Source organism: Lissotriton vulgaris, chromosome 1_2 (assembly GCF_964263255.1).
Source record: "Lissotriton vulgaris chromosome 1_2, aLisVul1.2, whole genome shotgun sequence".
In the NCBI taxonomy this organism is placed as follows: Eukaryota; Metazoa; Chordata; class Amphibia; order Caudata; family Salamandridae; genus Lissotriton; species Lissotriton vulgaris.
This window is the reverse complement of record NC_141686.1, coordinates 197,736,564-197,763,265: the sequence shown is the minus strand read 5'-3', so window position 1 is coordinate 197,763,265 and position 26,702 is coordinate 197,736,564. Positions and strand designations below refer to the sequence as shown.

Sequence of the window (26,702 nt, the reverse complement as noted above, 5' to 3'; positions counted from 1 at the left end):
ACCTACACGTGGTCCTGTTTTGTAGAGCCTACAGCAAAATCAGGAGCTACTGGCTGGTCCCCTATTTAAGGAATTTGGGCTTTCGAACTTATGCCCCAGCCTACAGCGTGCTTAAAACAGACTTAACACCTCCAACTGTGTTTGTCATGGCGAAATTTTTGACGGCAATGTGGAGAGTACGTGCAAGAATTATAAAGGACTCTAATGCGGCACGATCTACTAATTCTTAATCGAAAATGCACTCACTCTTTTAGACTGTAATCATGAACTTTTAAAATTTCTAAATACTGAACTCTTTTTTAAAGTTTTTATGGTGTGATTATTGTATATCTTTTATGACCTGTAACGATCGAAATAAAGATTATTTGAATTGAATTTAATTGAATTACTTATAGCAAAAATAGTTTCAAGCTCGTTTTTCAAATAGACACATTTAGTCAAAATCCATAAGTATAAAACACAGTTTTTAAAAAAATAAATATGTTTCTAAAAACAGTTTAAGAATTTATAAAAAACACAATGTGCGGCCATGGGCTGTCAATCCAGGTTTAAGTTTGAGCAATTAGAAACCAATACTTGTGCCACATAGCTGCCAAGAATTGTGAAACGGCAAATACAATAGGACCAGTTGTGTCTGATTTTAATAGTCTGAATGCCTGCATGCATTGTCGGAAGCCCAATTTTTTACATAAAGGAACGAGCCTTTACTTCCTAGCCTTGTGATACTCCGGACAGAAAAATAAAACGTGAAGCTCGGTTTCAGTATCGCATTTGCATGCTGGAGAATTTTTCGGGGCAGAGGATGACCACCTGCTAGTGAAGGCTCGCAAAAGTAGAACACCATGCCTCCACTGAACATAGAGTTTTTTTTGCTAGTAGAGGATATATGTCATCAAGAAATCACTCAAATAAGTAACAGTCTTTGACCAACAGGAAAGAGGCAGTTATAGAGCCAATTTGATGTTTGCATAATGCGGCATTAAGTCTGTCAGCACAAAATGTATTCATAAGCTGGGTGCATGGAAACATTTTACAGCCCCTCTCTGGGTCAGACCATAGGGCAGGAACTTCTAACCTTATAAGTTCTTTTTTTATATAGATAAGCCAGGGAATATTCCCTGCACATGGTAAGGTCAATATTTCCTTGAGTTCCTGTCTGTAGTTTGTCAGCTCCGGTGTTACCCAGAGCCGGTGCCAAAATCTGAGTGGTTTTAGCGCTAGCTCTTAGTCGATTGGTCTAATTCCCAGATCAAACCTTAAAGGAAGGAGTGGGGTACTAGACGGTCGTGCTAACAACTGTCTTAAAAATTTATTTTCAGTCCTGGTGATTTCTGTCCTGTTACAGTGACCCCAAAGTTTGCCCCCATACATAATGGCACCCCTGGCTTGTAATTTGTAAACCTCCAACGGTGGTCCAACAGGTTTAATAATGGACTTGTTGGATAGTTTAAGAATTCCGCCCGAGAGTTGAGCCAATGTTAATTGTGCCTTGATCTGGTGGTGGCCCTACGTCAAGTTATCATTAATGGTGATCCCCAGATAGTCAAAGGTAGTTAGCCTTTCAAGTCTCGTTGTCCCTAGACTTGGATTTGCTCGTGTGGATCTAGGGGGGTTGAAGATCATTAATTTTGTTTTAAGGGAATTGATCTCCAATCCCCGAGCGGTACAGTATTCCTGAAAACCATCCAATGTTCGCTGTATACCCATTGCGGTTTTAGAAAGCAAAAGGGTGTCATCGGCGAACATAATTACAGGGACCCTGTTGCCGGCCAGCTATGGAACATCGTTGTTCTGTACTCCATTAAGGTGCGCGATTACCCCGTTGACATAGAGGCAAACACAGGGTCGGTGCAAGCACGCAGCCCTGCCTTACCCCCCTGCCAACGGGGAATCGAGATGACAATGCACCGTTTTTACCGCATCTAACTTGGCCGAAATTAGCCTCATGTAGCCTCATCAGGACATATATTAAAAAAGAAAAGAGTGTCATATGTGGCAGTGGGCTTGCAAAGATACATTTCCATCTAGTAAGTGTAACATTGCATTACACCGGACTGTTTAAAAAAAGTGTCAGGTAATGCAAACCAATTACAGATGACATTGCTGTGTGCCACATGGTGAAACACTGAATAGGGAACCAGGATAAGATCATTAACGCATATAATATTTGTGTGTGTAGTTACTCACATTCATATTAAAAGAATGTACCCTTCATGTTTTAGTCAAATTGCAAGTTGATGTTCCTTTTGTTTTATTTCAACCCGAGGACGCGCTGCTCGATGAGCCACGTTCACTGGAATCAGGGCATTCCTTGAAGCCAGACAGCTAGTAAGCAACCCGGCTTGGGTAAATAAACTTCTTTCTGTTTCCATTTCATGGTACTAATACTCTGGGGCTGATTCACAGAACTAATCCGAGATATAATCCTAAGCTTACTACTTTTGGTATTCACAGAAGCCATTTAGTAGTAGTAAAGTTAGGACTCCTAACTTTACTACTACTAAACTGAGATAACATCCTAAACTTACTACTTCTGGTATTCACAGAAGGCTTTTAGTAACAGTAAAGTTAGGACTACTAACTTTACCACTACTAAATGCCTTCGTGAATACCAAAAGTAGTACGTTTTGAATTTTATCTCAGATTAGTTCTGTGAATTGGCCCCTCTGTTATTAACTTCACACAGAGCCCGAGTTGATTTTTTCATTAGGAGGCTCCTATCGACGCCATGATTAAATGGTTAACAAATTAGATTTTGGTGATTGTTTTTTACCTACAATATAATTCTCGACTCTGTGTTTTCACTGGAATTGTGAAACAAGTCACTTATAGTGCTCCTTTTCGTTTTTACACAGCATATCTACATAGTTAAGTCCTCCACCAAGGCCAATTTACATAAGGTGAACTATGTTTTTTATTAAGGTTTTTAATAGTGTGGCATTTTCTTTTTTTCTCCCGGCACCTGGACACCACATTTAATAGTGAGTCCTGTTCCTTGACTTTCTAGGGTCTTGCTCAAGATCTTCTTTAGACAAGGAGACATCCAGCCCTTGTCATCTGAATAATTTAGCAGTTACCTCTCCATAGGACAGTAAACTCTTGGTGAGAATGCAATATTTTTAGGGGGAATGAGATGTTAATATTATACACACATGCTAAACTGATTTTAATTGAGTTGGGGTAAATTGTCCCTCTTTAACAAATAGGTTGCTCCCTTCTATTATGTCACCTAGTCCTGATGAAGGGCGCGCTGTTGAGTCTCTACCAGGTTCCTTTCCCCTTTGTCTGGTTTAAACGCCAACATTTCCCAAAGCTGGATTGGATTATTGTTCCATAAAAGGGGCAACTATTATTGAAACTTTTACCCTTATACAATGAGATCACATTTATGATTTACAAATAGATGTACAGAGTTTTATTTAATGGCTATGTTATATTTATGACTTCCTCTTTTCATTCACTAACACAATTTCTACACAGGCACTCTTTTTGAGCAACTTCTCTCTATTATCTTTCTGTCTGGAGTGACTGTATGTAAATAATGTAAATACATGTGTTGTGTATAAAAAACTCATGCAGCTATACTATTGTATACCCTGGGGTGCAGTAGGCATATATTCCCACTTTCAGCATCCTAGGGTATCACAGAAGGGGCCGCAGAGTCTTGCATGACCACTTCTGTAATACAGGCTATGCTGGCCTGGTCTCAGGTGAGGTCTCCCTAGCTGAAAGGCAGCCCCCCATAAATGAAACAACAGTTTGCCTCTGTGCCCATGCCATATTAAGAAATGTGGGCACAGATGTCAAAGAGTTGTCCGAAGGACTATTGCCTTTAAGAGATGGTGCACAGTCAGCAGGCTGACTCCCTGAGGGGAGCCCTAAAAAGGAGGAAAAGGAGTCCCATGGACCCCTAGATCTCTCCCTAAAAACAAGTACAGCTATTCACTGCAACCACCTTCAGTGGGATCTCTACACCCCATTTCAAATGATGCCCATGTTACTGCATGCACAGTAGAATTTGAGTTGGTGGCTTCAAATTGCTGGCCCGCCTTGCACTTACATGTTGTTTCCAATGCAGGTGTGGGTTCTTGCATGCACTAGGAACAGGTAATTAGTCTCGATATATAGTCACTGCCCCATTTTAAACCCTGCACACTGACTTAAGTGCGATCCTTGGCACATAGTGAGACAGTGCACCATATCAGTAACCACGAAGTGCCCTGGGGCAGGGGTAATGGATGTGTGTAGTCAGTACATGTGTGCCGGAGAGATTTCAAGGGGCATTTCTTCATTTGCAGGGGATCCTGACTCCATGAAAGTGAGGGAACATGCTGGCTCTGCACCTGTGCTATTGCACACATGCAAGCACAGCAGAAATGTCAGGAGGTGCTCTGACTGTGCATCATATGGAAGTGGCTTACAGCAGGTGAGTGGGGGCTGTCACTGAAGCCACCTGCTGGGGGATCTCTGCCACCTTTAAAAGGAATGCAGCATTGATATCTGCACAGTAACACGTGGATCAGAGGCTTCAAACTGCCAGCCGGCCTTTGACTAGTGTGCTGTCCTCAGTGCAGGCGCTAGTTCATATCTCCACCAGAGACAACTCATTTGATGTTCTACCATGCACTGTACCATTCTGCATCTGGCATGCAAACTAAGTGGGCACTGCTGCACAGAATGGAAATGTATGCCGAATCCATGATATGGATGAAAGCATATCTGCACATGTGAATTTTCTTCTGTCTGGTGAAATAATTTTCTGGAATATGATGTGCATTTGCACTTTTACAAGGCATTTTTGTTTTTCCGTTCCCCCAATGTCTATTAGATAAACTCCAGGTGTGATTTGTGTTATTTGCCTCTTTCTTCTTTATTCCAGGTCTATGGTTCAGTTTTCCACATAAACCGTGGAAATCCTTTAAATATGGAGGTTCTAGTAGATTCCTGGCCTGACTTTAAAACTGTGATTTCCAAACCACGGCCAGAGGTGAGTAAAAGGCTACAGCTTGCAGTGCACTAGTCCATACTGTGCTTATTTGTGTTTTAAACAATTAATTAATATTTCAAGCACTCACAAAGCTGAAGAGCTTCTCATGTTTGGCTTGTATGGGCTGCGCCAGCGCCAGGATACACAATATAGTGGCATTAACATTTATGTGTTTAAAAGACGTTATTTAATACAACAATGTACAGTAAAGAGGAAAAACATTATTGTTATAACAAAAGTAAGTAAAACATCAATAAGTATGCTGTACAAGAACTTCCAAATTAAAGTCTTCATGTTTTATAAGGGGGGCGGGGGGGGTAAAGGCGAAGGATGGGAGAGAGGGATCATTAAAAAGAGAAAAATAGATGGAAACTAATAAATTGACAAGATTTTGCCTGCCACTGCGGCAACTACTGTGTAAAGAATTCAGATCTTGAAATAGAGGAAGAAAATCTGTCTGTTTCAGTCTCAAAAATAACACAAGAACTATTTCCAATATTCATCCCTGAGAAAAAAGGGCAACATGGTGATGAGAAAGAGATAAAGGAGGAAATTGGCAAACATAGAAATAATAAGGGTAAAAAAAGGAAGCCTGTGCGATCCAATTGTGTTAACTGATATTGAAGATATTGTCATTGTCTCTAACCCGGTGGCTGCAAATTTGGCTAGTGAACTCTGCCATATTGTGGTCCTGAGACCATTAGTAAAACTCTTCCTTTGACTGTGGAGGATCTACCTCAGAACGGTGGACATTGACTGATTGCCTCCCCAATGGTAGAGATAAGGAGCTCAAACCCGGTTGAACTTGGAGCCCTTAACCCTTTGGCTACCTCTTTTTCCCTTACAGATGAGGTTGGTGTACGCCCACACCTTTTTTCCCAGGCAAGAATCTCAATGTCTTATGTGGACACTCTGGTTTTGGACTACTTACCTTTATTTGATGCTGATTTGCCCTTAAATAGATCATGGTTGCTTAAATGTTTCAGAGATTTGGAAAGTCTCCACCTCATTCAGTCAAGTGACATTGAGTTAGTTTCTTTGTTAGGTGGAGATAGTGCCTCACGTATAAGGGTCAAATTTTATTCCAAAATTATTGTAAACTTGATACTACAGCAAGTGGAGAACTTTCAATGTAGAGGGATTGACGTCTTGCCTATTTTTAGTCTTGGTAAGACCATGCATCCCCACAGGATGACCCAAAAAAGTGATAAGCAAGATGGGGCTCTTTCTCCATTTAAAGATCTAAAGATTTGGGTTTCTAAAGGGCAACGTTCGGTTTCCCAGGTATTGCCGCCCCCACCAATTCCTAATTCTCTTCCATCAGAGGATAATCATAGGTGGAATTGGCTACCTAGTGCCCTTTCAAATAAGAGTACAGAAAATCCCAAATTATTCCATCATCTTTAACAATAAGCTAAAAATTATTTCTTGGAATGCAGCCGGAATACATAGCAGCTCAGAGAAATTAGAGTTTTTATTCTCGCTGGGAGCAAATGTTATCTGCATCCAAGAAACATGGTGTACCAATAACATTTATGCAGGGAAGGATTACTATGTATTGGAAGCGCCGGCTGCCCCCTCCAAGAAAGGTCACGCCAAAGGGGGAATTGCTTGCTTATTGTCTAACAGACTGGACTGGAGATTTTCTCATTATATTGACCCAAGTAACCTGTTTCAAGCTATAACAATTGCTAATCTCCCTAGCTCTCCAAATAAATCGGCAGTTGTAATTATTAAAGTGTATATTCCCCCCGAAGAGCGTTTTAACATTTTATTGAAGCAAGTGTTTGAGTATATTGGACAGATTAAAAATGTTAATTCCCCACCTGAAGCTATCCTAGTAGGAGATTTGAATTGTAAAATTTCTAATGCTAGTTTAAATCTATTTAGAAACCAATCTAAAGAAGAGGCCTATTTTATTCCACAAACCCTCTTTCCAGATAAAATAATAACGAACAAAAGAGGGAAGATTCTTTTAGAAGAATTATCGGCAGTTGAGGGGCTTATTCTAAATGGGAGATTGCCCTCTGATGTGCCTGCGAAATTTACTCACAGGTCCCCTTTTAGTGCCTCAATACTTGACCATGTGATCTCTGATTATGATATTTTCCCATGTATTCAGGATCTTATGGTTTCCCCTACATCTTTGAGTGATCATAGCATAATCATTATAACTATTTCTTTAAAACCTCCCCCCACTGTGTCTTGGTCCCTTAATAATAACGATGTCAACTTTCATGGATCTTCGGGTAGATGTTTTTGGAATCCAACTGCCATTATAGGTGTACAGGATATGCTATGTAAAACTATATTAGAATTACATGATTGGCATGGTTCCGAAATTGTTAATTTTGAAAAGTTTATGAGGATGATCATCCTAGATGTGAAAAGGGTTGGTGGTCCTAGGAAAAAGGTAGTTTATCCTAGTACATTGCGTATCCTGAATAAGGAAATAAATAAATTAGTGCGAGAGCAATTTCTAGGTAGATCTGGTGAACTAGCAAAAGAAATATTGAGGTTAAAAAGAAGGAGAACTAGATTAAAAGCGAAACTGAAAAAGGAGAAGGAAGATTCCGTATGGATAAACTTGCGGGAGGCAGTTGTACATGGCAGGCCTAGTGAATTCTGGTCCATAGTTGGTAGGGGTTGTGGTACTAGAATGAGCCCTCTCCACATCCCTATATCAGAAGAGGTCTGGTCCTCTTACATTCGGAAGCTGTACGCAGGGAATGCTATATTGGCTGTAGATAGTGCCCCTGATCTAACATCTGAAGGCCCTATTAATTTTCCAACTGAGAAAACAATAGAACAGGCTATAAAGAACATGCGCTCCTCCGGCGCAATGGGACCTGACGAAGTACCTATGACGGTCCTGAAGCAGGAACCCTTGCTATGGAGTAAGATCCTCTACCCACTGTTTAAATCCTGTTTTATTACTAAAACGGTCCCCGCTTCTTGGAGAGGAAGTGTATTGGTCCCTATATTTAAGAAGGGAGTTAGGGACAACCCCATGAACTATCGTTTGATAGTCCTCCTCGATTCAATCGGAAAGGTTTTTGCAAAATGTATTTTAGCATTACTTAACGATTGGATCGAGGAGAATAACATCTTGCCGTTAGAACAAACGGGTTTCCGTAGGGGGCACGGTACATTAGATAACCTCACCACCCTGAATGTGATCACTGATACATACACTCATGTGAGAGGAGGGGTGGTGTTTGCGGCTTTTATTGATTTCTCCACAGCGTTCGATAGAGTAGATCGTCGAACGCTGTGGAGAAAATTGGCAGCCCTTGGTTTACCATCTTACCTACTGGATCTTGTACGTGCTCTCCATACTGATACTTGGTGCTGTGTTCTCCAAGGTGGAGAAATGGGACTCTCGCACCGAATCCCATCTTTGAACGGCCTTAAACAAGGCTGCCTCCTAGCTCCATTATTTTTTTCCTTGTACACTTTGGACCTTCCTGCTTCCCTGAATGCTTGTGTGGGTATAGCTCCGGTGATAGGGGGGGCCCCTATATCTTGTGTGATGTATGCTGATGACATTCTTGTCCTAGATCTAACTCCTAAAGGGCTGGCTAATCGGCTGAAGGCTTTACATGTTTTTGCTGATGCTCACTTTATGAAGATTAATATATCTAAAAGTAAAATTATGTGTATTGCCGGGAAAAAGAAGTGCCGTTCTGAAAACTTTGGATGGTTCATTGGGGGCCAGAAATTAGAGGTTGTCAAATCCTATACCTTTTTGGGTAAAATAATTTCGTCCAATTTGAGCGAGAAGCTCCATATTGAGCATACCTCACATAAAGCCCTCGCTCATGGTAAGGGTTTGAATTCCCTCTATCTCGCCACCGGTAAAAGACACTTCTCCAGTTTACTCGAAGTGTATAGGGCAAAGATTCCTGCAACGATACTATATGGCATAGAACTCATAGAGCTGAAGCACTGGGTTTCTGTCACAAAATTGAAGGGAAACTTTTAAGATCCCTATCTACCTTTAACACCGCGTGCTCCTTGGCCGCATGTAGACTTGACTTCGGTCTGAGGAGCAGCTGGGTGCAGGGATTATGTGCTCTGGTACGATGGGTCGCTTGTTTGGCCAGAGCTGAACCGGGTTCGATGAGAGCTCTCCTTAAAGGAGAACTGTTGGGCAACTTCAAAGAGTTCTCTCGATTAGTAAGGAACTTTAGAAGAGCTGTGTCACTTTTAAAGTTAGTCGAAAGTGTTTTGTTCCTTCATTCACCAGCCCAGTTAAAAATCCTGCTAAAACAGGCATCGTGGGAACTGTGCTTCCAAACAGATATGAATTCAATACGAGAAAAAGGGAGTTGTGATCTCCTCCTTAACTCTTATTCTATGAAGTGGGCCAAACCTTATGCCACATGGAATATACCACATGGTGTCCGTAGATTATGGTTTCTTTTAAGATACGATTTATTGCCCCTAAATTTACCGTTATCTAAATGGTATGGATCTTCTCCCACATGCAATTTCTGTAATTTGAGTATTCAGGACCGAACACATGTCCTGTTGATTTGCCCGGCACTCCGCTCTTTGCGGTTTAAATGGTTAAAACCAATATGCTTCCTACTAGGTATTTCTAAGGTAAATATTTTTCTACAATTTCTATACTGTCCCCCAAATCAAATGTTTTGCTTCCACATTTTTACCTTTTTAAAGGTTTTTTAGCTATTTATTAATGTGCTATGGAGATGTCTGACGTTGCCTATTCTGGATTATTTTGCCAATGGATGTAATTTGTATTGTATTTGTTTATTGAATTTCTTTTTCTTTGTGTTTAAATTGTATTGTAAATTTTATGTGGCCCTCGTCGAGAGCCAAAACATAATAAAATAAATTGAATTGAATTGAAGTCCTCATCAACAATTATACTATATAAAAAATTAACTGTGCAATCTGGAACTTAGTAAAATGCAATAACATAGTGAGAAACAGAGGTTGGATGTTTTCACAGTGTAGCATACGTAGTTGAAACATCATTACCAATCTGATCTAGAAATGTGATTAAAGGTAACATATAAATTGGATATTATGAGAAGATGAGCATTGACTAGTATACATATTATCTACTTTTTGATGTGAACACATGCAATCCCACCAAACCTTGTATGATAACTTCTTTATTTTATAACCTGATATAGTCCAAAAGAGGCCTATTTCTATTGTCCAGCATGATACCTTTGCACAAGGCAGTGCCAAGACACCCTTGAATAATCAAGCGCTATATAAACGTAATAACATAACAACAGAACATAAAACCGGCTTTCACAAAGGTGTTTCATGATGACCCTCCTTTGCTAATTCTCCAAGAATTTCTTCAGTGAAATAGTAATAAGCTCATTAAGTATTTGTAATTGCATCTTCAGAAAGATGCTGCTGTCTGACAGTTGACCAAAGGCATGTTTTCAGTCTTCTCATAGGGACTTTCAAACATATGCTTGTTTGAGGCCGCAAACATGTACAGGTCTCAACATAATAATCTTAGTCGTTTAATGCATCTGATTTCAGTGTGTTACTTCCAAGTGTTGTGTTTGATTCCTAATACAGCTTTCATTCCTCATTTGATTAAATGAGGGCCAATTATTCAGCAATATTACACCTGTTAATGACTCTCCCAACTGCCCTATCCTAAATCAAAATAAAATAGTTGTTGTCAGCACCCTACCTTGAGTAGTTCTCATGAAGGATGACTCAGCTACATCCGTGCAGAATTGGAATAGTAAATTATACTGTTCCAAAATCCAGAGCCCCCCTACAGCATGTCATTTTGCTGACCAGCGTTGTAATGGCATGTGATGTAACAACGCGGTCATTGTAATAACGGCATTGTAATGGCATGCGTTGAAAAAGCATGCAATATAATGTGGCATAATCTGTAGGAAGCCACTAGGCCTAAAGAGCTGGGAAAGTTAGTAGTGCCTTGAGGTAACGTTGCAACAAAATGTATTCTAGCATGCAAAGGGTACAAGTATTCCTTAAAGCTCCTTCAAAACATAACATTTTTAGCCTCATGGCAATTGTCCAGCAAGGAGGTCACACCAACAAAAGCAAAAATTGTGTCTCTCAAGAGCTTATGATATAATAACAGCAACCATGCTTTAAATTTTATGGCATGACACGGAGGTCAACATTATGCAAATTCTCCTTTATTGTCACAGCTCAGCAGTAACAATGAGAGAACATAGAAGATATGAACATTCTAAAAGATGTATATAGCTCATGAACACACAGCCATCATCCTTCTTTGTTGCCGCTGCTCACACAGATAAGTACCTCCCTTTCACTAGTGCTTACTGGTGCGTGTGCTTGCTTGATTTCACCCTTGTTATCGCATATCTGGGTCCACTTGACCCTACCATGTGCTTGTTTATTGTTTATTTTTCCCTTTTTCCTCTCTAATAACTGCTATGTTTTTACATTGCCTATGTTTATGTATCTCCCTATCTTTCCCTTGTGGATTTTTTCTATTTGATTTACGCTAGTCTTTTCTGCTTTCTTTTCCGGTAACGTTGCCCCCTTACTCGCAATCGGGCCCTTTGCTGCCCCTCTCCGTTCGCGTCTTTTGAACGAGAGCGCACTCTTCGCTGCCCGCCCTTTGCTGCCTGACAACATCACCCGCGGCCCGACACGACCCGGCTCGGCGGCCTGTGAACCCTTTGTGGGCACTACATTACACCCTTACCTGGCATCTCCTGCTCAGATTTCGGCTTTTCTCCCCTCCGTGGTGCGCCTTGGATCCCGCGCCGCGGAGGGGACGTGGCTTAGAGGAAAATCCCATAGCGACACACACGATCCTCTCCGTGCATCGTTACCCGGGTTACCAACCAACTTTCGGCAGTTGCTGATCTGACTCGACTCTTTCACGATTTCAATCGCCTTTACAGCTTCTCCAGGCTAAATTACCCCTGTTTCTCTGCATTAACAGTCTATTTAGCAATATCTTAACAAAAAAAAGGGGAAAAACGAAGCAGGTCTGACTTAAGGTACGGCTAAATAACACAGAAAGATTAATTTAAAAGCTTTTGTGTTAAACTTAATAAATAATAAATAAGGTTGAAGACTGCTGGACGCTCTTGTCCTTTTACATTTATATATAATCATGTCTTCTAACCCTGATGCCTCACTAAATGCAAAATTGGAACTACTGGTTTCTAAAGCCATGGATAAAGCCATGAGCTCCTTTTATGAAACCATTAATAAAAAATGTAATGACACTATCAATAAGAATTTTGAAATGTTTACAAGGGCATGGCCTTCTACTAGTAGTGCTCATACCTCAGGCACTAAGGAAGGCTCAGTTAAGGCCCCAAAGAAAAGAGCCGCGGGGGAACAACCTACCTTGTCTTCCAAAAAACATAAGGTGTCATCAAAATCGGCTCAATCTCGCCATCAGGGCGGAGATCAGAACGGTGCCTCTGGTATCACAGAGGGACAAGAATTAGGTCCAGATTCACCTATACCTATCGATAGTGACGAACAAAACGATGCAGACATAGACCTTTCCTGCTCGTCACCCTTTGATTCGGATATTGAGATCCGGAAAGACAACTCCATAGAGGACTCCAGGGGACAAGCAAAGTATTGGGATCCAAAATGGGTATCACTGACCCCTTTGGGGACAATATGTTCGACCCCTTAATAATTAAACATCCCCCCTTATTAATTAAACATCCCCTTTCTCCCGAATGGCTTCCGTCCCAACATCTCGCAGAATACATTAGCTTTTGGCTAAGAAGGGAGATCCCCAAAGAAGTGAGGTCGAGATCAGAATGCCCTCACCCATCCCTTCCCGATAAAATCGCCTTCACCCCCGAACTTGACCCTAAGGTCATTGCATTTATAGCTAAGGATGTGAAAGACCCGATGAAGGGCATAGACAAGGGACTCAGGTCTTGTCCGGACCGTCTACTTGATATTATAGGTCCCTTAACCAAAATCTTTGATTTGGCAAAAAATGCTTATGTCGGAGGCATCCCTATTGATCCCAAAAAGCTTCGCGAATGGGTTCAGAGATCCATCTGCCTTCTCGGCAATGCAAGCACTGCCATATCTAATGAACGTAGAAAAGGGATACTACTTAAAGTAGACCCTAAACTCATAGAATTGGCAAATAAAGAGGCAGGACCCAATTCGCAAGGATTCCGATTTGGAGAAGACTTCATACGCGATATGGCGAAATACGTTGGGGCTTCTAGCTCAATCCAAAAGTCCCAACGCGAAATTAAGAAGGTGTTCGAGGATTGGATTTTTGGACGGGCCGGGAAATGCGGGGTCGATTCCCTGGACGTGGACAATCCTCTTCAAGACCCTTTTTTGGACGAAGTTCCAAGTATCAACAGTCGTCTTTCCACGGGAACCAAACCTTCTACCCCCAGAGACAACGCAGCAGGGGAAGATATTTGCATGGAGAAAGAAGGAACAAGACTTTCTCGACAGGTAGGTGCATTGAAAGACCAATCAGATACCCCTGTAAAGGTGGGTGGGAGACTAGCCCTTTTCTCTGGCAACTGGACCTTGATAACTCAGGATCCCTGGGTCTTACAAACCGTCAAAGGTTACATGATAGACTTTATAAATTTTCCCTTTCAGTTAAAACCTCCCCAGGAGATAATATTCTCCCAAGATCAAAAGAAACTTGTTTCTCAAGAAGTTCAAGATCTTCTCACCAAAGGGGCTATAAGAGACGGCTCTCAAAGAGGATTCATCAGCAATATTTTCTTGGTGGAGAAGAAAGACAAGACACAGAGGCGTGCCATAAACTTAAAAAGTCTAAACGGGTGGGTGTCTGACCACCATTTCAAAATGGAGGGAATACACCTACTCAGAGATGTACTGAGGAAAGGTGATTGGTTAATGCGCCTGGATTTAAAGGTCGCTTATTTGATAATTCCTATTTAGCCCCCTCACAGGAAGTTCGTATAGTTCACTTGGGAGGGAAAACTCTGGGGGCCCGATTCACAGAATGAACTTAAGACTCAATCCTAAACTTACTAATATTTTGGTATTCACAGAATGCACTTACTACATTTGGCATTCACAGAATGAACTTACTACTTTTGGTATTCACAGAAGTTAGGATTTTGTCTTAAGTTTGTCTTAAGACAAACTTAAGACAGACTTAAGACAGACTTAAGACAAAATCCTAACTTCTGTGAATACTAAAAGTAGTAAATTCATTCTGTGAATGCCAAAAGTAGTAAGTGCATTCTGTGAATACCAAAATAGTAGTAAGTTTAGGATTGAGTCTTAAGTTCATTCTGTGAATCGGGCCCTGGGAGTTTTGCAGGCTCCCTTTCGGCCTATCCTCAGCCCCATGGTGCTTCACCAAAGTGCTGCGTCCAGTGGTGGCATGGTTAAGGGAAAGGGGTGTGAGACTGATAATCTACCTGGACGACATCCTTATCATGGCTCAATCCAAGTTGACAATTTTTCGACACACAGATCTTACCATCCGGCTTTTAGAATACCTGGTCTTTGTCATAAATACAAAGAAGTCTTGCATTATCCCTTCACAAGAGACTCAATTCCTGGGATTCATGGTAAACACATTATCGGGAGAGTTAAAGTTATCAAAGGAAAAGATAAAAAAACTCAGGAAAGAGCTATAAAAGATTCTCTCTCTAGAAACATTCTCCTTGAGACTCTTAGCGAGAATTTTGGGCCTTCTCTCCTCAACCATTCAAGCGATCTTCCTGGGCCCCTTCACTACAGGGCCCTTCAGAAACTCAAAGCAAAGACTCTGAGAGCGTGTCAATCCTATACTCAGATGACCAGCTTAGACATAGATTCGAGGGAAGAACTTTCCTGGTGGCTGCAAAAAGCAGAGGCTTGGAATGGGAAAGCCATTTTCGGGGAAACCCCAGAATTGATAATAGAATCGGATGCGAGTCTAGTGGGTTGGGGGGCATCTTGCGCCAACCTTTCTACAGGGGGGCGGTGGACACGCGAGGAGAGGAAACTTCACATCAACTGCTTGGAGCTTTTATCTGGTTCCTTTGCAATTCGAAGCATTACACAGAAAACTATGAAATGTTCTATAATGCTCCGCATGGACAATGTCGCTGCGGTAAGATACGTCAACAAACAGGGTGGACCACATACGAAAGGTGTGACAGAAATAGCGAAAGTCTTCTGGGATTATTGTCTGAACAAGGGACTGTCCGTCACGGCAGAACACATCCCAGGTCTGAACAACGGTGTAGCAGATTGGTTTTCCAGAAATTTCAGGGATTCCATCAATTGGAAGTTGAACAGGGAGAATTTTTTTTTGTGCATTCAAGAGCAGTGGGGCCCCTTCGAGATGGACCTCTTTGCAGACAGGTTAAACACTCAGTTGACAAAATATTTCAGCTGGAGGCCGGACCCTCAGGCATCAGGGGTGGATGCCTTCCTCCAGAATTGGCAAAACTTAAAACCGCCGTTTGTAATGATCCCACGCCTCCTCATACACGCTCGCAGATACCTTCAGAGTATGGTAGTGATAGCCCCCCTCTGGTGGTCTCAAGCATGGTTCCCAGTCATCCTAGAGATGACCATGGACTCCCTGATCCTAATCCCATCTTTCAGTCACCCTCTCCTGGAGCAAGGCATTTTAGTCCTGACGGCCTGGAAGATTCCAGGCAACAGTGGCAAATCCCTGGCCTTTCGCACAATGCTTTCCGACTCATATTTGAATCCTGGGCTTCTGGACGAAGGAATGCATATCGACTGGCCTGGAACAAATGGGTTCGCCGGTGTCTTCAACGACATTATGATCCCGTTTTAATTGATTTAGTTCATGTAGTTAACTTCCTTTCTGAGCTTTTCGCTTCTGGCCTCAGTTATGGAACCGTTAATGTCTATAGATCAGCAATAGCTGCAGGTCACTCCTTAGTCGATGGTGTATCTGTTGGTCAAAGCCTCTTGACAAAAGAGATTATGAGAAGCATGCATGTTTTCAATCCTCCTACTCCTAAATATTCAGCCTTGTGGGATGTGAGAGACATATTGCACCTTATCTCTTCATGGGGAGATAATCATGTTCTCTCTCTCAAGCGTATTTCTTATAAACTTACTACCTTACTTTCTTTAGTCTCCTTTAGGCGAACTTCAGATGATAAGGCCTTAGATGTTACTAGCGGGGCCTTTCAGCCTGAAGGAGTTTGTTTTTATCTTAAAAAAAGGACCAAGACTATGTCTTCTTCTACCTTCTATCCTTTCTTTCCTGAGAATGAAAGTTTGTGTTTCTTCCCCCACTCTCGCAAGATGGGCGAAAGAAGTGATGAGTGAATGTGGTGTCGACATTTCTATTTTTGGTGCACACTCTCTTAGGGGTACATCAGCTTCTAAAGCTTATATACTTGGAGGTGGGCTACAAGATATATTAAGACCCGCTGACTGGTCTAATGAAAGTATGTTTATTTTTTTTTATTTTAGAACAATTAACAATGTGATTGACAATGTTCTCAATTCACTTTGAACTTGCATAATGTTGGCCTCCATGTCATGCCATAAAATTTAGATTTTTCACAGCCTTCTGGGCAGAAAATCTGGATTTTATTAAAGACATGGAGGCTAATATTATCCCTCCACTAACTGACCTTCCCTAAGGGTTGTATCTTTTAACCTTTTATGTCTCCTTCTTTTCAGAAAAAGAATTCCTACCTTTGTTTAATGAAGATGGCTCGTTGGACGTCTTACTTCAAGTTTGAATTTTGTTGATTTTATTCTATTGATTCGCAGCATTGGACAAAGAAGGATGATGGCTGTGTGTTCATGAGCTATATACATCTTCAAGAATGTTCATATCTTCTATGTTCTCTCATTGTTTATGCTGAGCTATGGCAATAAAGGAGAATTTGCATAATATTAGCCTCCGTGTTTTTAATAAAATCCAGATTTTCTGCCCAGCAGGCTGTGAAAAATCTAAATTCTATAGCCCAGAGCACTTAGGGGCAGATGTATCAACATCCATGTTTGAGATTCTCAAATAGCGATTTTTTGAGAATCGCTATTTGAGAATTGCAAAATTGGATGTATGTAGATAATCGCAATTATTTAGCGATTTCTTAATATTCCTTAATTGCGATTAGCAAATTGCGAATCGCAATCAGGAAATATTTTCCCATTCATTTTTATGGGCCAGGAGGCCCATAGGAAGGAATGGAAAGTTATTCTCAATTTGCGATTCGCAATTTGCTAATCGCAAATTGAGAATAATTTCAAGGGTGCAAGGGTGTCTTAAGGACACCCTGCTGCACCCATGAAATTTACATGTGTGTGCATATGGCGCACATACATGAGCGCCACATGGCACCTTTACAAATGCCAAAAAGAGCATTTGTAAAAGAAATCGCAAATTACCACCAACTACAAGTTGGCGGTAATTTGCAATTTCTTAGTGTGAAATCGCAAAACTTGATTGCTTCTTACATAGCATTTAAGAAATCACTTTTTGCTATTCCTTAAATGCTTGTGCAAAATTAAGGTATTCCAAATTTTGTGATGCCTTAACTTTGCGATGCGATTTTCTTCATACATCGCATTTGCTGATTATTTTGTCGCAAACGCTGCTTTTTTGCGAATCGCAGCGTTTGCGACAAAAAAAACGGATGATACATCTGGCCCCAAGAGAGTAGATTGCACTTTAATATCAATGCTGAGTTGAAATAACGTAAAGCTAATGTGTATAATATAATGCAACATTTGGTATGATTTCTCTAAAGTTCCTTTAAGATGAATGACCATATTAACTATAATGGTTATTCCTAAATGTATGTACTAAGTATAGCAATCAGCTGGACCTGGGTAGAGAAAGTGGCAGCCTTGAATGGGGCACAAGAGAGACACCAAGCGGACAGCATTGTTACCAGTTTGCTATTGGAACACTGAAGTAAGCAGTACGCAAAGTATTGTTTTCATTGTGCAATGTTTTGACATTGGTAACCTATTACACATTATCAGAGGTATGTTGCTTTTAACAGAACCACACGTAGCATTACAGCAGAAATAAGGTCTCACAAGCATTTTGCTGCAAAACATCATGGACTGGAAGAGGCTAAAAAAAGTGATGCAATGCCTACACAAGTGGAGTTCTGGTATTCTGCCTTTGCATAGACACTGTCCTGGGAAAAAATACACAAGGCATATGTTAAAGCAAATTTTATATCTGACTTACAATGCATAAGTTAAATGTTCATGCTTCACAAAGCTGAGCTACCTCTCAGTCTATCCATAGAGGAAACCTGTAGGTCAAACATCTGAGCTGTCCCTTAATAAATGACAAAAAGAGCTCCTTCTTTTAATAGTGCAGTATTTTAACAGGCCCACAGCAGGCTGTGTGAAACAAAACACGTGTGATTGCGTTTCACACTGCAATGAGAAGGTGTGGATGTGGCAATACGTCCAGTGCTGTTGAGTTAGGAACTGGGAGAACAGGTTCCAGTATTGATGTGTCCCAATACTCTTCTGTTGAGGTTGCTCAGAAAAACTGTAAAAAAATGAAACTTTCATCTTAAAAAATAGGCAAATACTTTTTAATCAAGTCTCCTTTTTGCTCATCATCACAAATGAGGGCACATTCAAATGAGCCAATTCAGGCTTTGCGCTGAACAAAACAACTCTTGTGTTGGATTTAACAGCCTATAAAGTTGCTACAGCTATAATTATAACCTAGGTCACTAATAGGGTACACATGACCCCTGACTTGCCTTTTAGTTCACTAATAGCATTGCCATTAAAAGGTGGGGGGCAGGAACGTTTCTGAATTTATGTTTAAAAGCTCTCACTTTTAATAAATAATTTGCACCTAATCTGATGTACCAAGATGAGGTGCTTCCATGTTTTAATTGTTTTTAATCTTGAATACATCTTTCCGTATTCTAACAATCTATGTAGCATTATTGACTAGCCACATATTTTCAAGGCTCGGCTCGTGTAGGGGCTCTAGAACGCCAGTGCTAACGCTTGGCTTAGTTGTCCCTCTTAATGTGTTGGTTTCCCCACTTCTGCTTTGCACCTTAGTCAGAGCCACTGGAACAATGCGGCAGGAGAGGACCAAACTATGCAGCAGGGTTGTATTATGCAGCAAGAAAGGAAAGTTATGTGGATTAATGCTACACATTTTGTGGCAGTGTTACTTTAATATTTTGACAGTTCACACATGCTAACACTATCTGGACAAATGTTACCCCTCATTAGGACCAATTTAACACCAAAATACATCAATAGGAGACAGAAAGGGGACCAGTCAACCGCTGTGAAGGATCTTCCACTTCGCAGCAAAACGGGAAGCCATGGGGTTTCAGTAACTTTTTATCCATTCAAGCTAAAAAAAAAGTTGGGGTTAAAATGTGCAAATCATACAACAGATGATGGATTGTGAGGCACATGTGACAAATCTATACTCATGCGGAAAAAGCCAATACCGTATAATCTTATAATTCTAATGGCCCTGACCTTAGTTCAAAGATGTGAGCATTCTGTTAGGCCTAGGGTTTGTAACAGCAGGGAATCCCTCCAGTACAAAAACTATCTTTTAAGATGTTCCTCACTGTAAGTGTGCTGTACAGTGCATCACACTTGCAAGTCTGAAATATATGGAGACTTTTAAAAGCTGCTCTACTGTTATGCCTGCCTTGAGGAGACATGCTGTTTTGTCTCATGCACCTGTCTATGAATATTAAGAGATCGGGGGTTGCCTCAAAGCTTGTGTGTGGTTGGATGGGAATGCCCATGTGCCACCTACAAAATGTCAAATTTAGGGCATAGTACTACTTCACGTTACTGTGGGCAATTTTCCTACACAAAGCATGAGTTGTGTTCGAAAGTAAATCTCACCTCAACAATGTGTGCTGGGTTTGTGTCACGTTTGTCAAGCTTATTCAGCACAAAGTGCTAGTCCCTTAAGTGCTGGCGTCGGCCAACGGTCGTCGCGAGCACTACCTTGGCAGTGCTGCGCACGACCGTTGGCCGACGGGCCAGCATTCATTCTTCGAACGTTCAGCACTGGGCGCTGAACGTTCGACGCTCCTATTAATAAATCTGAATCAGAATCTGCAAACAGGTACTTGTCAATATTATGAGTTTGATTTGTGTTCTTATTGCAAGCTAATGTAAGGTTATCAAATGACCAATGAAAAGCAAATGTTGCAGTACTATGTAAAATCAGAAGGCATTGAAGATGCCAAAGAAATGGGGCGTTCGAAACATAACAGAAAAATGGTTTGCATCTGCATTAAGTATGCCACATTTCAATGGAAACGTTCGGAATTGTAAGGAAGGTCTAAATTGTTCCACAACTATCATTTAGTTATGGTTCTTGAAGAGTGCCAAATCGTAAAATGTACAACCACCTACAATTTCAGGTGTTACTCAAATTTTATATGTGCCCATTCACCTAACTGCATATTAGTGGTTTTATCAAAATGTAGGTCGATTTTCACACTCTCTGTGGCACCTCTTATTTATCTGCAGCGATGTTCACAGACGCATGTTGGAATCATATCTTTAAACTTCATGCCTCCTCACACAACATCTTCCAGATTGGCCATACTACATCAAACATTCTTATCAACTATGCGGTCCAAAGTGGTGCCTCGAAATCACAAGACAAATCGGAATACATTACAAGTTTGCCTATAGTATTAATCACTATATAAATACAAGAGGCCCAGACCACATCAGTTTTCCTGTTCGATAATAGTCATCACAAGTGGTGAGGTGTGGGTGCAGCCCTCTTAGTGGTAGCAAGGGTGGGGGCACATAGCCAAGGCTGCCACATTACCTTTTGAGGATTCTAGAGGAGATTAGACAAGTGGGGCATAGGAGACAGTGTTTGCCACATGTGATGTTCACATGGTATTTTAGTCAGGGGTGTGGCTATTTTTACTGCAGTCAGTGGAAATGCACTGCGGCCAGACATGAGAGATGCCAAGTCCTCTCTGCACTGGCTGCAGTTTAATTAAAATAAGAGCCACAAAAGGTGATGTGGGGAATACTTGCAATAAGTCTAACCACTGGCAGTCACTCCAGGCAGCATTCAACCAATTCTTCTTTTGTCAAACATGCCACCTCAGTTTGGACATAGCCATATAAAAATCAGTCTTAATTCTGCTGTAATAGGAACAGTCCACTCTGAACTGCAAGGCCAGGCCTTCCATGAACCAGAACACAAGGAACCCACAATGGGTTTTGCCCTTATTTGGGCTCCTCAGTCAGGTGTTAGTACGTTACATCAAACACACAACATCTGATGGGAGGAAGGCGTGCCGTAGGTCTAACCAATGGCAAGTACTATGGGTAGCATTCCAGTTATTTTTCCCAGCCATAAGCAATTCAATCTTGACTCTACTTCAATAGGAGCATTACAGTCGAAACTACAAGGCCAGGTCCTTCCTGAACCAGAACACAAGGAATCCGCGAACAGTTTTGCCCTGATTTTGCTAAGAATTATTTTGAAGTGTCTCCCTGGGTTTAGTTCTGCGTGGTCACCTCTTCTGAGAGGAGTTGGGGAAGAGTCATTGACACAGAGAGTAAAACCGGTCCAAGGCAAACTCCCGGTAAAATACAGAACAGTGGCTATAGCAGGGCAGAGGCCAAACATTCATCCAATGTTTGCAGGACCTTGACATGTGGTAGAAAAGAAGAGAAAAGAAGAGTACTCAGACAGTGTGGAAGTTGATGGATGAGGCAAAAAGGCTGCAGATATGAGGGAAAACAAAAGAGTGGAATGAAATTTTTTAATTAAATTTAATAACGATTTCTAAAGCGCCTGGTGACCCAAGGGCATCCCCGCGCTATAAGATTTGTGATCCTGTTGAGGGGGAGGAGAGGGAGGGGAGACAGTCAAGGGGACTTCATTTAGGAAACAGATGAGTCTTTAATTTCTTGCGGAATGTTAGGTAGTTAGGTTCAAGTCTGAGGGAGCGGGGAAGAGCGTTCCATCCCGTAGCTGCTTGAACGGAGAACTGTCGTCCTCCTGTGCGGGTTCTTTCGAATCTAGGAATGCTAGCTAGGTTCTCATTCTGGGATCGTAGGGATCTGGTTGCTGTGTAGGGGGTGATCATTTTGCTGAGGATCGCCGGGCCAGATCCGTTGATCAGCTTATGTGTCGTACACATCGCTTTGAATTGCACCCTTTGGCGCACAGGGAGCCAGTGCAGAGCTTTGAGGGCCGGCTTGGCGGACATACTGGAGGGGATGTTAGTGAGCAGGCGTGCCGCCGCATTTTGTGTCCGCTGGAGTTTCGTTAGGGTGGCCTCACGGGCTCCCAGATAAACCAGATTGCTGTAGTCCAGGCGGGACAGTACTAGTCCCTGAATGAGTAGTTTCCTAGAAGTAGGTGGCAGTAAGGGCAGGATCTTGCGGGTCGTGCGCATGAGCCCGAAGCAGGTGCCCGAGGTTTTGGTTGCTTGTGTTTTCATAGTAAGCTCTGGTTCGAGCCACACACCGAGTGTCTTAATTTCACTTTTCGGGGGCAGAGTGCTGGAGTGCTGGAGGATGGTCGTCCATTATTTTCCTAGGAGCATCACCTCCGTCTTTGTCCCATTTAGTTTTAATGATGAGTTATTCCTCCAGTTGTGAATTCCTGTAAGGCAGTTGGTCAGGTTTTCTGGATGGTCGATCAACTGGGACAGGGAGACGACCAACTGAGTATCGTCAGCATAGCTTACCATTTTCATGTTAAATGGTGTTACCACGTCCTCAAGAGGGGCCATGTAGACATTAAAAAGCGTCGGACTCAGGGAGGAGCCCTGAGGGACGCCGTTGTGAGTGGGAGAGTGAATGAGTGATGATTGTCGTCCCACACTTGGAAAGTGCGCCCTGTAAGGAAGGATTCAATCCAGTTGATTGCTGTCCCGGTAAGTCCTGCATCCGCCAGTCTATGCAGAAGGACACGGTGGTTGACTGTGTCGAAGGCTGCGCTTAGATCCAGGAGGATCACTGCCACTGATCCTCCTGAATCCAGTATGCGCCTTGCTTCCTCAATGACTGCAAGAAGTGCGGTGTCTGTTCCATGGCCTGGGCGGAATCCAGTTTGGGATTGTCTAAGCAAGTTGTTGGCTTCAAGGAACTGTGACAATTGTGTGTTTACCAATTTCTCAGTTACTTTGCTGATACCAGGAAGTAGAGATATTGGTCTGTAGTTAGACAAGTCTGCTGGGTCTAGCTGAGGTTTTTATTTAAGTGCTTTCACCACCGCACTCTTCCAGCTGTCGGGGACAGATCCGTGGGCGAGCGAGCTGTTGATAAGATCCGTGACAGTGGGTACGATGACTGAGGCTACGGTTTTGAGGAACCTGATTGGTGCTGGATCCAAAGGTGACCCACTTTTCATTTTCGTTAAGGTTCGTTCGACCTCTAGGCAGGTTACTGGCCGGAATGTCGGTAGTATGGGGCGTAATTTACTTTCGGCCTGGTCGGGGGATAAATGGCTTTCCGTGTGGCTGGGCGGACCGGGGGGTGGGAGAGAGGTCAGGATGCGGGTGATTTTGTCAGTAAAGTAATTCGCTAGCTCATTACTTCTGTCAACTTTAGGGGTGGTGGAGGGGGGAGTGATGGGGACTTTGAGCAGCTCCTTTACGATTAAGAAGGATTCTCTGGCTGAGTTGGATGATTCTTGTATCTGCGTATCATAGTATGAGGCTTTAGCTTGTCTGATGGCCTCTTTATAGAGTTTAACTGTGGTCTGGTAAGCTTCTTTGTTGGCATGTTGCCAGTTTTTCCTCCAGAGTCGTTCGGCTTGTTTGCAATTTTTGCGAAGTATTCGGAGGTCCGCGGTGTACCATGGAGCTGAGCCAGGTTTGCCGTTTTTGTCTTCTCTAGTTCTAAGTGGGAGTACTAAGTCCAGGGAGGAGGTGATCCAGTCTCTGAATTTTTTGTCTGCGGTAGCCGGGTCTTCTGCGTGTGCAGGAGTGGTTCTTTCAAGGGTCTTAGCCCATTCTTCCGTGGGGAGTCTGGACCAGGTCCTGTCCTTGCTGTAGGTGGGAGGTTTTGGGTGTTTCCTGAAAGTTCCAGGTAGTTGGAAGGGGACTAGGAAGTGGTCTGTCCAGGGAAGGGGAAGGGCCTCCTTCGCTTGCATCGAGGAAGAGCTAGTGAACACCGGGTCCAATAGATGACCCTTGATGTGGGTGGCACCGGAGTTAAGTAGGCAGATGTCGAGTGCCGCTAGATCTAAGATCAGGTCATTCGCTACCGAGTCTACCGGGTCTTCCAGATGGATGTTCAGGTCACCTACTATCATATAGTTTGATAGGGAATGAGCCTGGGTTGTGACTGAGTCTAGAAGGGAACTAGCGAAGGGACCTGGGAGGCCGGGGGGACGGTACACAAGTAATCCTGTTAGTGAATTGGTTGGGTTTAGTTTGATGGTGAAATGAAGACTTTCTGAGTCGGTAATCTGCGCATCGCAGGTTTTACAGTGGAGATGTTCTCGGTGAATAATGGCGACACCACCACCTCTGCCTAAGGGACGGGGTAGGGACTGAATACAGTAGCCCGGAGGGGTTGCTAGTGCAATGTCTGATTGGGAATGTGGGCCGAGCCACGTTTCCGTGAGGAAAAGGATATCTATCTCCAGGTCTTCTATGAGATGGTTAATCTGTGTCGCGTGTTTAGGAAGTGAGCGACAGTTCAGTGAGGCAAGTTTGAGGGAGGCGGGTTTGTTAGGTTTTATAGGGAGAGTGAGCTGGGCTGGCTTACATAGAGAGCAGCTAGTGAAAGGTCCATTTAGATCATGGATGTAATCACAGGAAGAGGTGGGGGTCTAAGGCTTAGTAGCTCTCTACGTGAGTAGCTTACCTTTGGGTTGGCTGCTTTAGGCCGGGGTTCTGGCCCTGGGCCCGGCCGTGCGCCGACGGGCGCAGACGGGCTTGCCCTATGCGTGCCTTCAGCGCGCAAACGGCGTTCACGCTGCGCTGGTATGGCCGGCACATTTGTAGTCCTTGGGGTGGGCGTGGCCTCGCAGTGGGCGTGGCTTAGGCCTTGGGCGTTCCCTGTCTCAGCGCGGACCGCTGTCTCAGGGAAAAGGGAGGAGGGCTGTGTCAGCGCGTGGTGTGAGCGCTTAAACAGGTGAGCTCCTCGTTTTAAAATACACAAATTAGGCACTAGTACAGGTTTTTAAAATTCAATTTGGTCAGCACAGTCCTCCGGCTTCCGCCTCAGAGGATGAATACAAATAATGGCGAACGCTTTGTTTCTAGCGTTTTTGTAGTCCTTGGGGTGGGCGTGGCGTCGCAGTGGGCGTGGCTTAGTCCAGTTTGGCCAATACAGTTGGGTCAGCCTGCGACACATTAGTTTGCGACCATGCCCGCGTGTGGGGCATATTTTCTGGGGCAGTTTCCGGCACAGTGGGTGTCTGTGTCACCTTCGGTTTCCCCATGGTGACAATCACCGGGGATACTGCGCGGCGTCAGATGCAGTGAGGAATGTGCCACCCAGTGGGTTTCCTTTTCAGGTAGATGGAGTGAGGGGCTGAATGGTGCACACCAGTCTATCTTGTGGTTCGGGTTGTCAGCACGCTGCTCAGGGTAAGTTCGCTGCAGCACCCAGGTCCTCCGAAGTAGCGTGCCCTGGATGGAGGGGGGGGGGAACCAGGGCCCCCAAGTAACGTGTAGCTTGTAGGCAGTGCAGGGGCCCGGCTCTGTGTCCCAGTGGTGAGGGTAGTCCGATATATGAAGCAGGGAGAGCTGTCACCCCTCCATGTTAAGGTCTGGCAATTCCTGTTGCATTCAGAGGAGGGGGTATGCAGTTCATTAGTGAGGTCTCGCCAGGGCCGCCCAACCAAGGAAGCACTGCAGAGGGGATATTGACGGGCCCGGCTCACCTTCAGATAGAGGGGGATACAAAGAGATGGGGAAGGGAAGGACAGCTATGGAGGTGAGACTTGGCTATGAAGTATAGGAAATAAAGGAAGAGGAAAGACAGGGTACAAATAGGAATAAGGACATGGAAAAGACAGAATGAAAAGAAATACTGAAGATAAAATATAAGAACAATGATTGGAAAATAGGGAAAGGTACTGGAAAGGAAAAAAGAAAAGTATTAAGGACAGAAATAATAGACTGATGGAGAGGAAAGATCATTTAAGAGGGGAGAGTTGAATGTCGAGGGAAAAGAAAGCATGTATGGAGAGTATGAGCTATGTAAGTGAGATAGAAAAATGAAGCAGGGAATAAGTAAGAAAGGGAGAGGAAAAGAAAGAAAGGGAAGTTAAACATGGAAAGGAGAGGAAAAGAGGAGGGAGATAAAGAAGGAAAGGACAATTAAACAACCAGCCTGTGATAGGTAGACCAAGAGGTGACAAACAAGGAGGTCAGAGACAAGGAGAGGAACCAGATGAGAAGGAAGTATAGTAAAGATATACATTTGATAGAGTGTTAGAGAACAGGAAAATTATTGAGACTTTCGAGGAGAGAGCATAGTAGGGCATAGATTGAAAAAAGAGGCCAGAATGAGGGAAGAGTGGATCAGTGTGGAAATGAAAAACGAAAAGGGGGGAGTGTAAGGAAGAGCAAGGACAGAAAAAAACTAAAATGAAGGAAGGTGTTAAGGCCAAGCTAGCTGATCAAGTGGAAGTGGACAGCAATAAGAAAAGGTGTGAGCAGGAGATATGAATGGCGCGGATATAACATATAGAGAAGAATTATAGTTAGAATGAGTAGGGTACAAGATGCAGTGGCACTCATGCCCTGGTGTGCAAGGAACCTTCTGC

The 26,702-nt window shown here is 42.9% G+C and overlaps 1 protein-coding gene across 1 annotated transcript in view; it reads left to right on the top strand.

Moving 5' to 3' along the window:
• Positions 1–26,702, top strand: part of LOC147734913 (glycine N-acyltransferase-like protein 1) — a 133,977-nt gene that overhangs the window by 15,952 nt on the left and 91,323 nt on the right. The window contains exon 2 of the mRNA XM_086953680.1: positions 4,880–4,987. Coding sequence (XP_086809806.1) covers positions 4,880–4,987 — 108 coding nt within the window. The remainder of the gene's footprint in view (positions 1–4,879; positions 4,988–26,702) is intronic.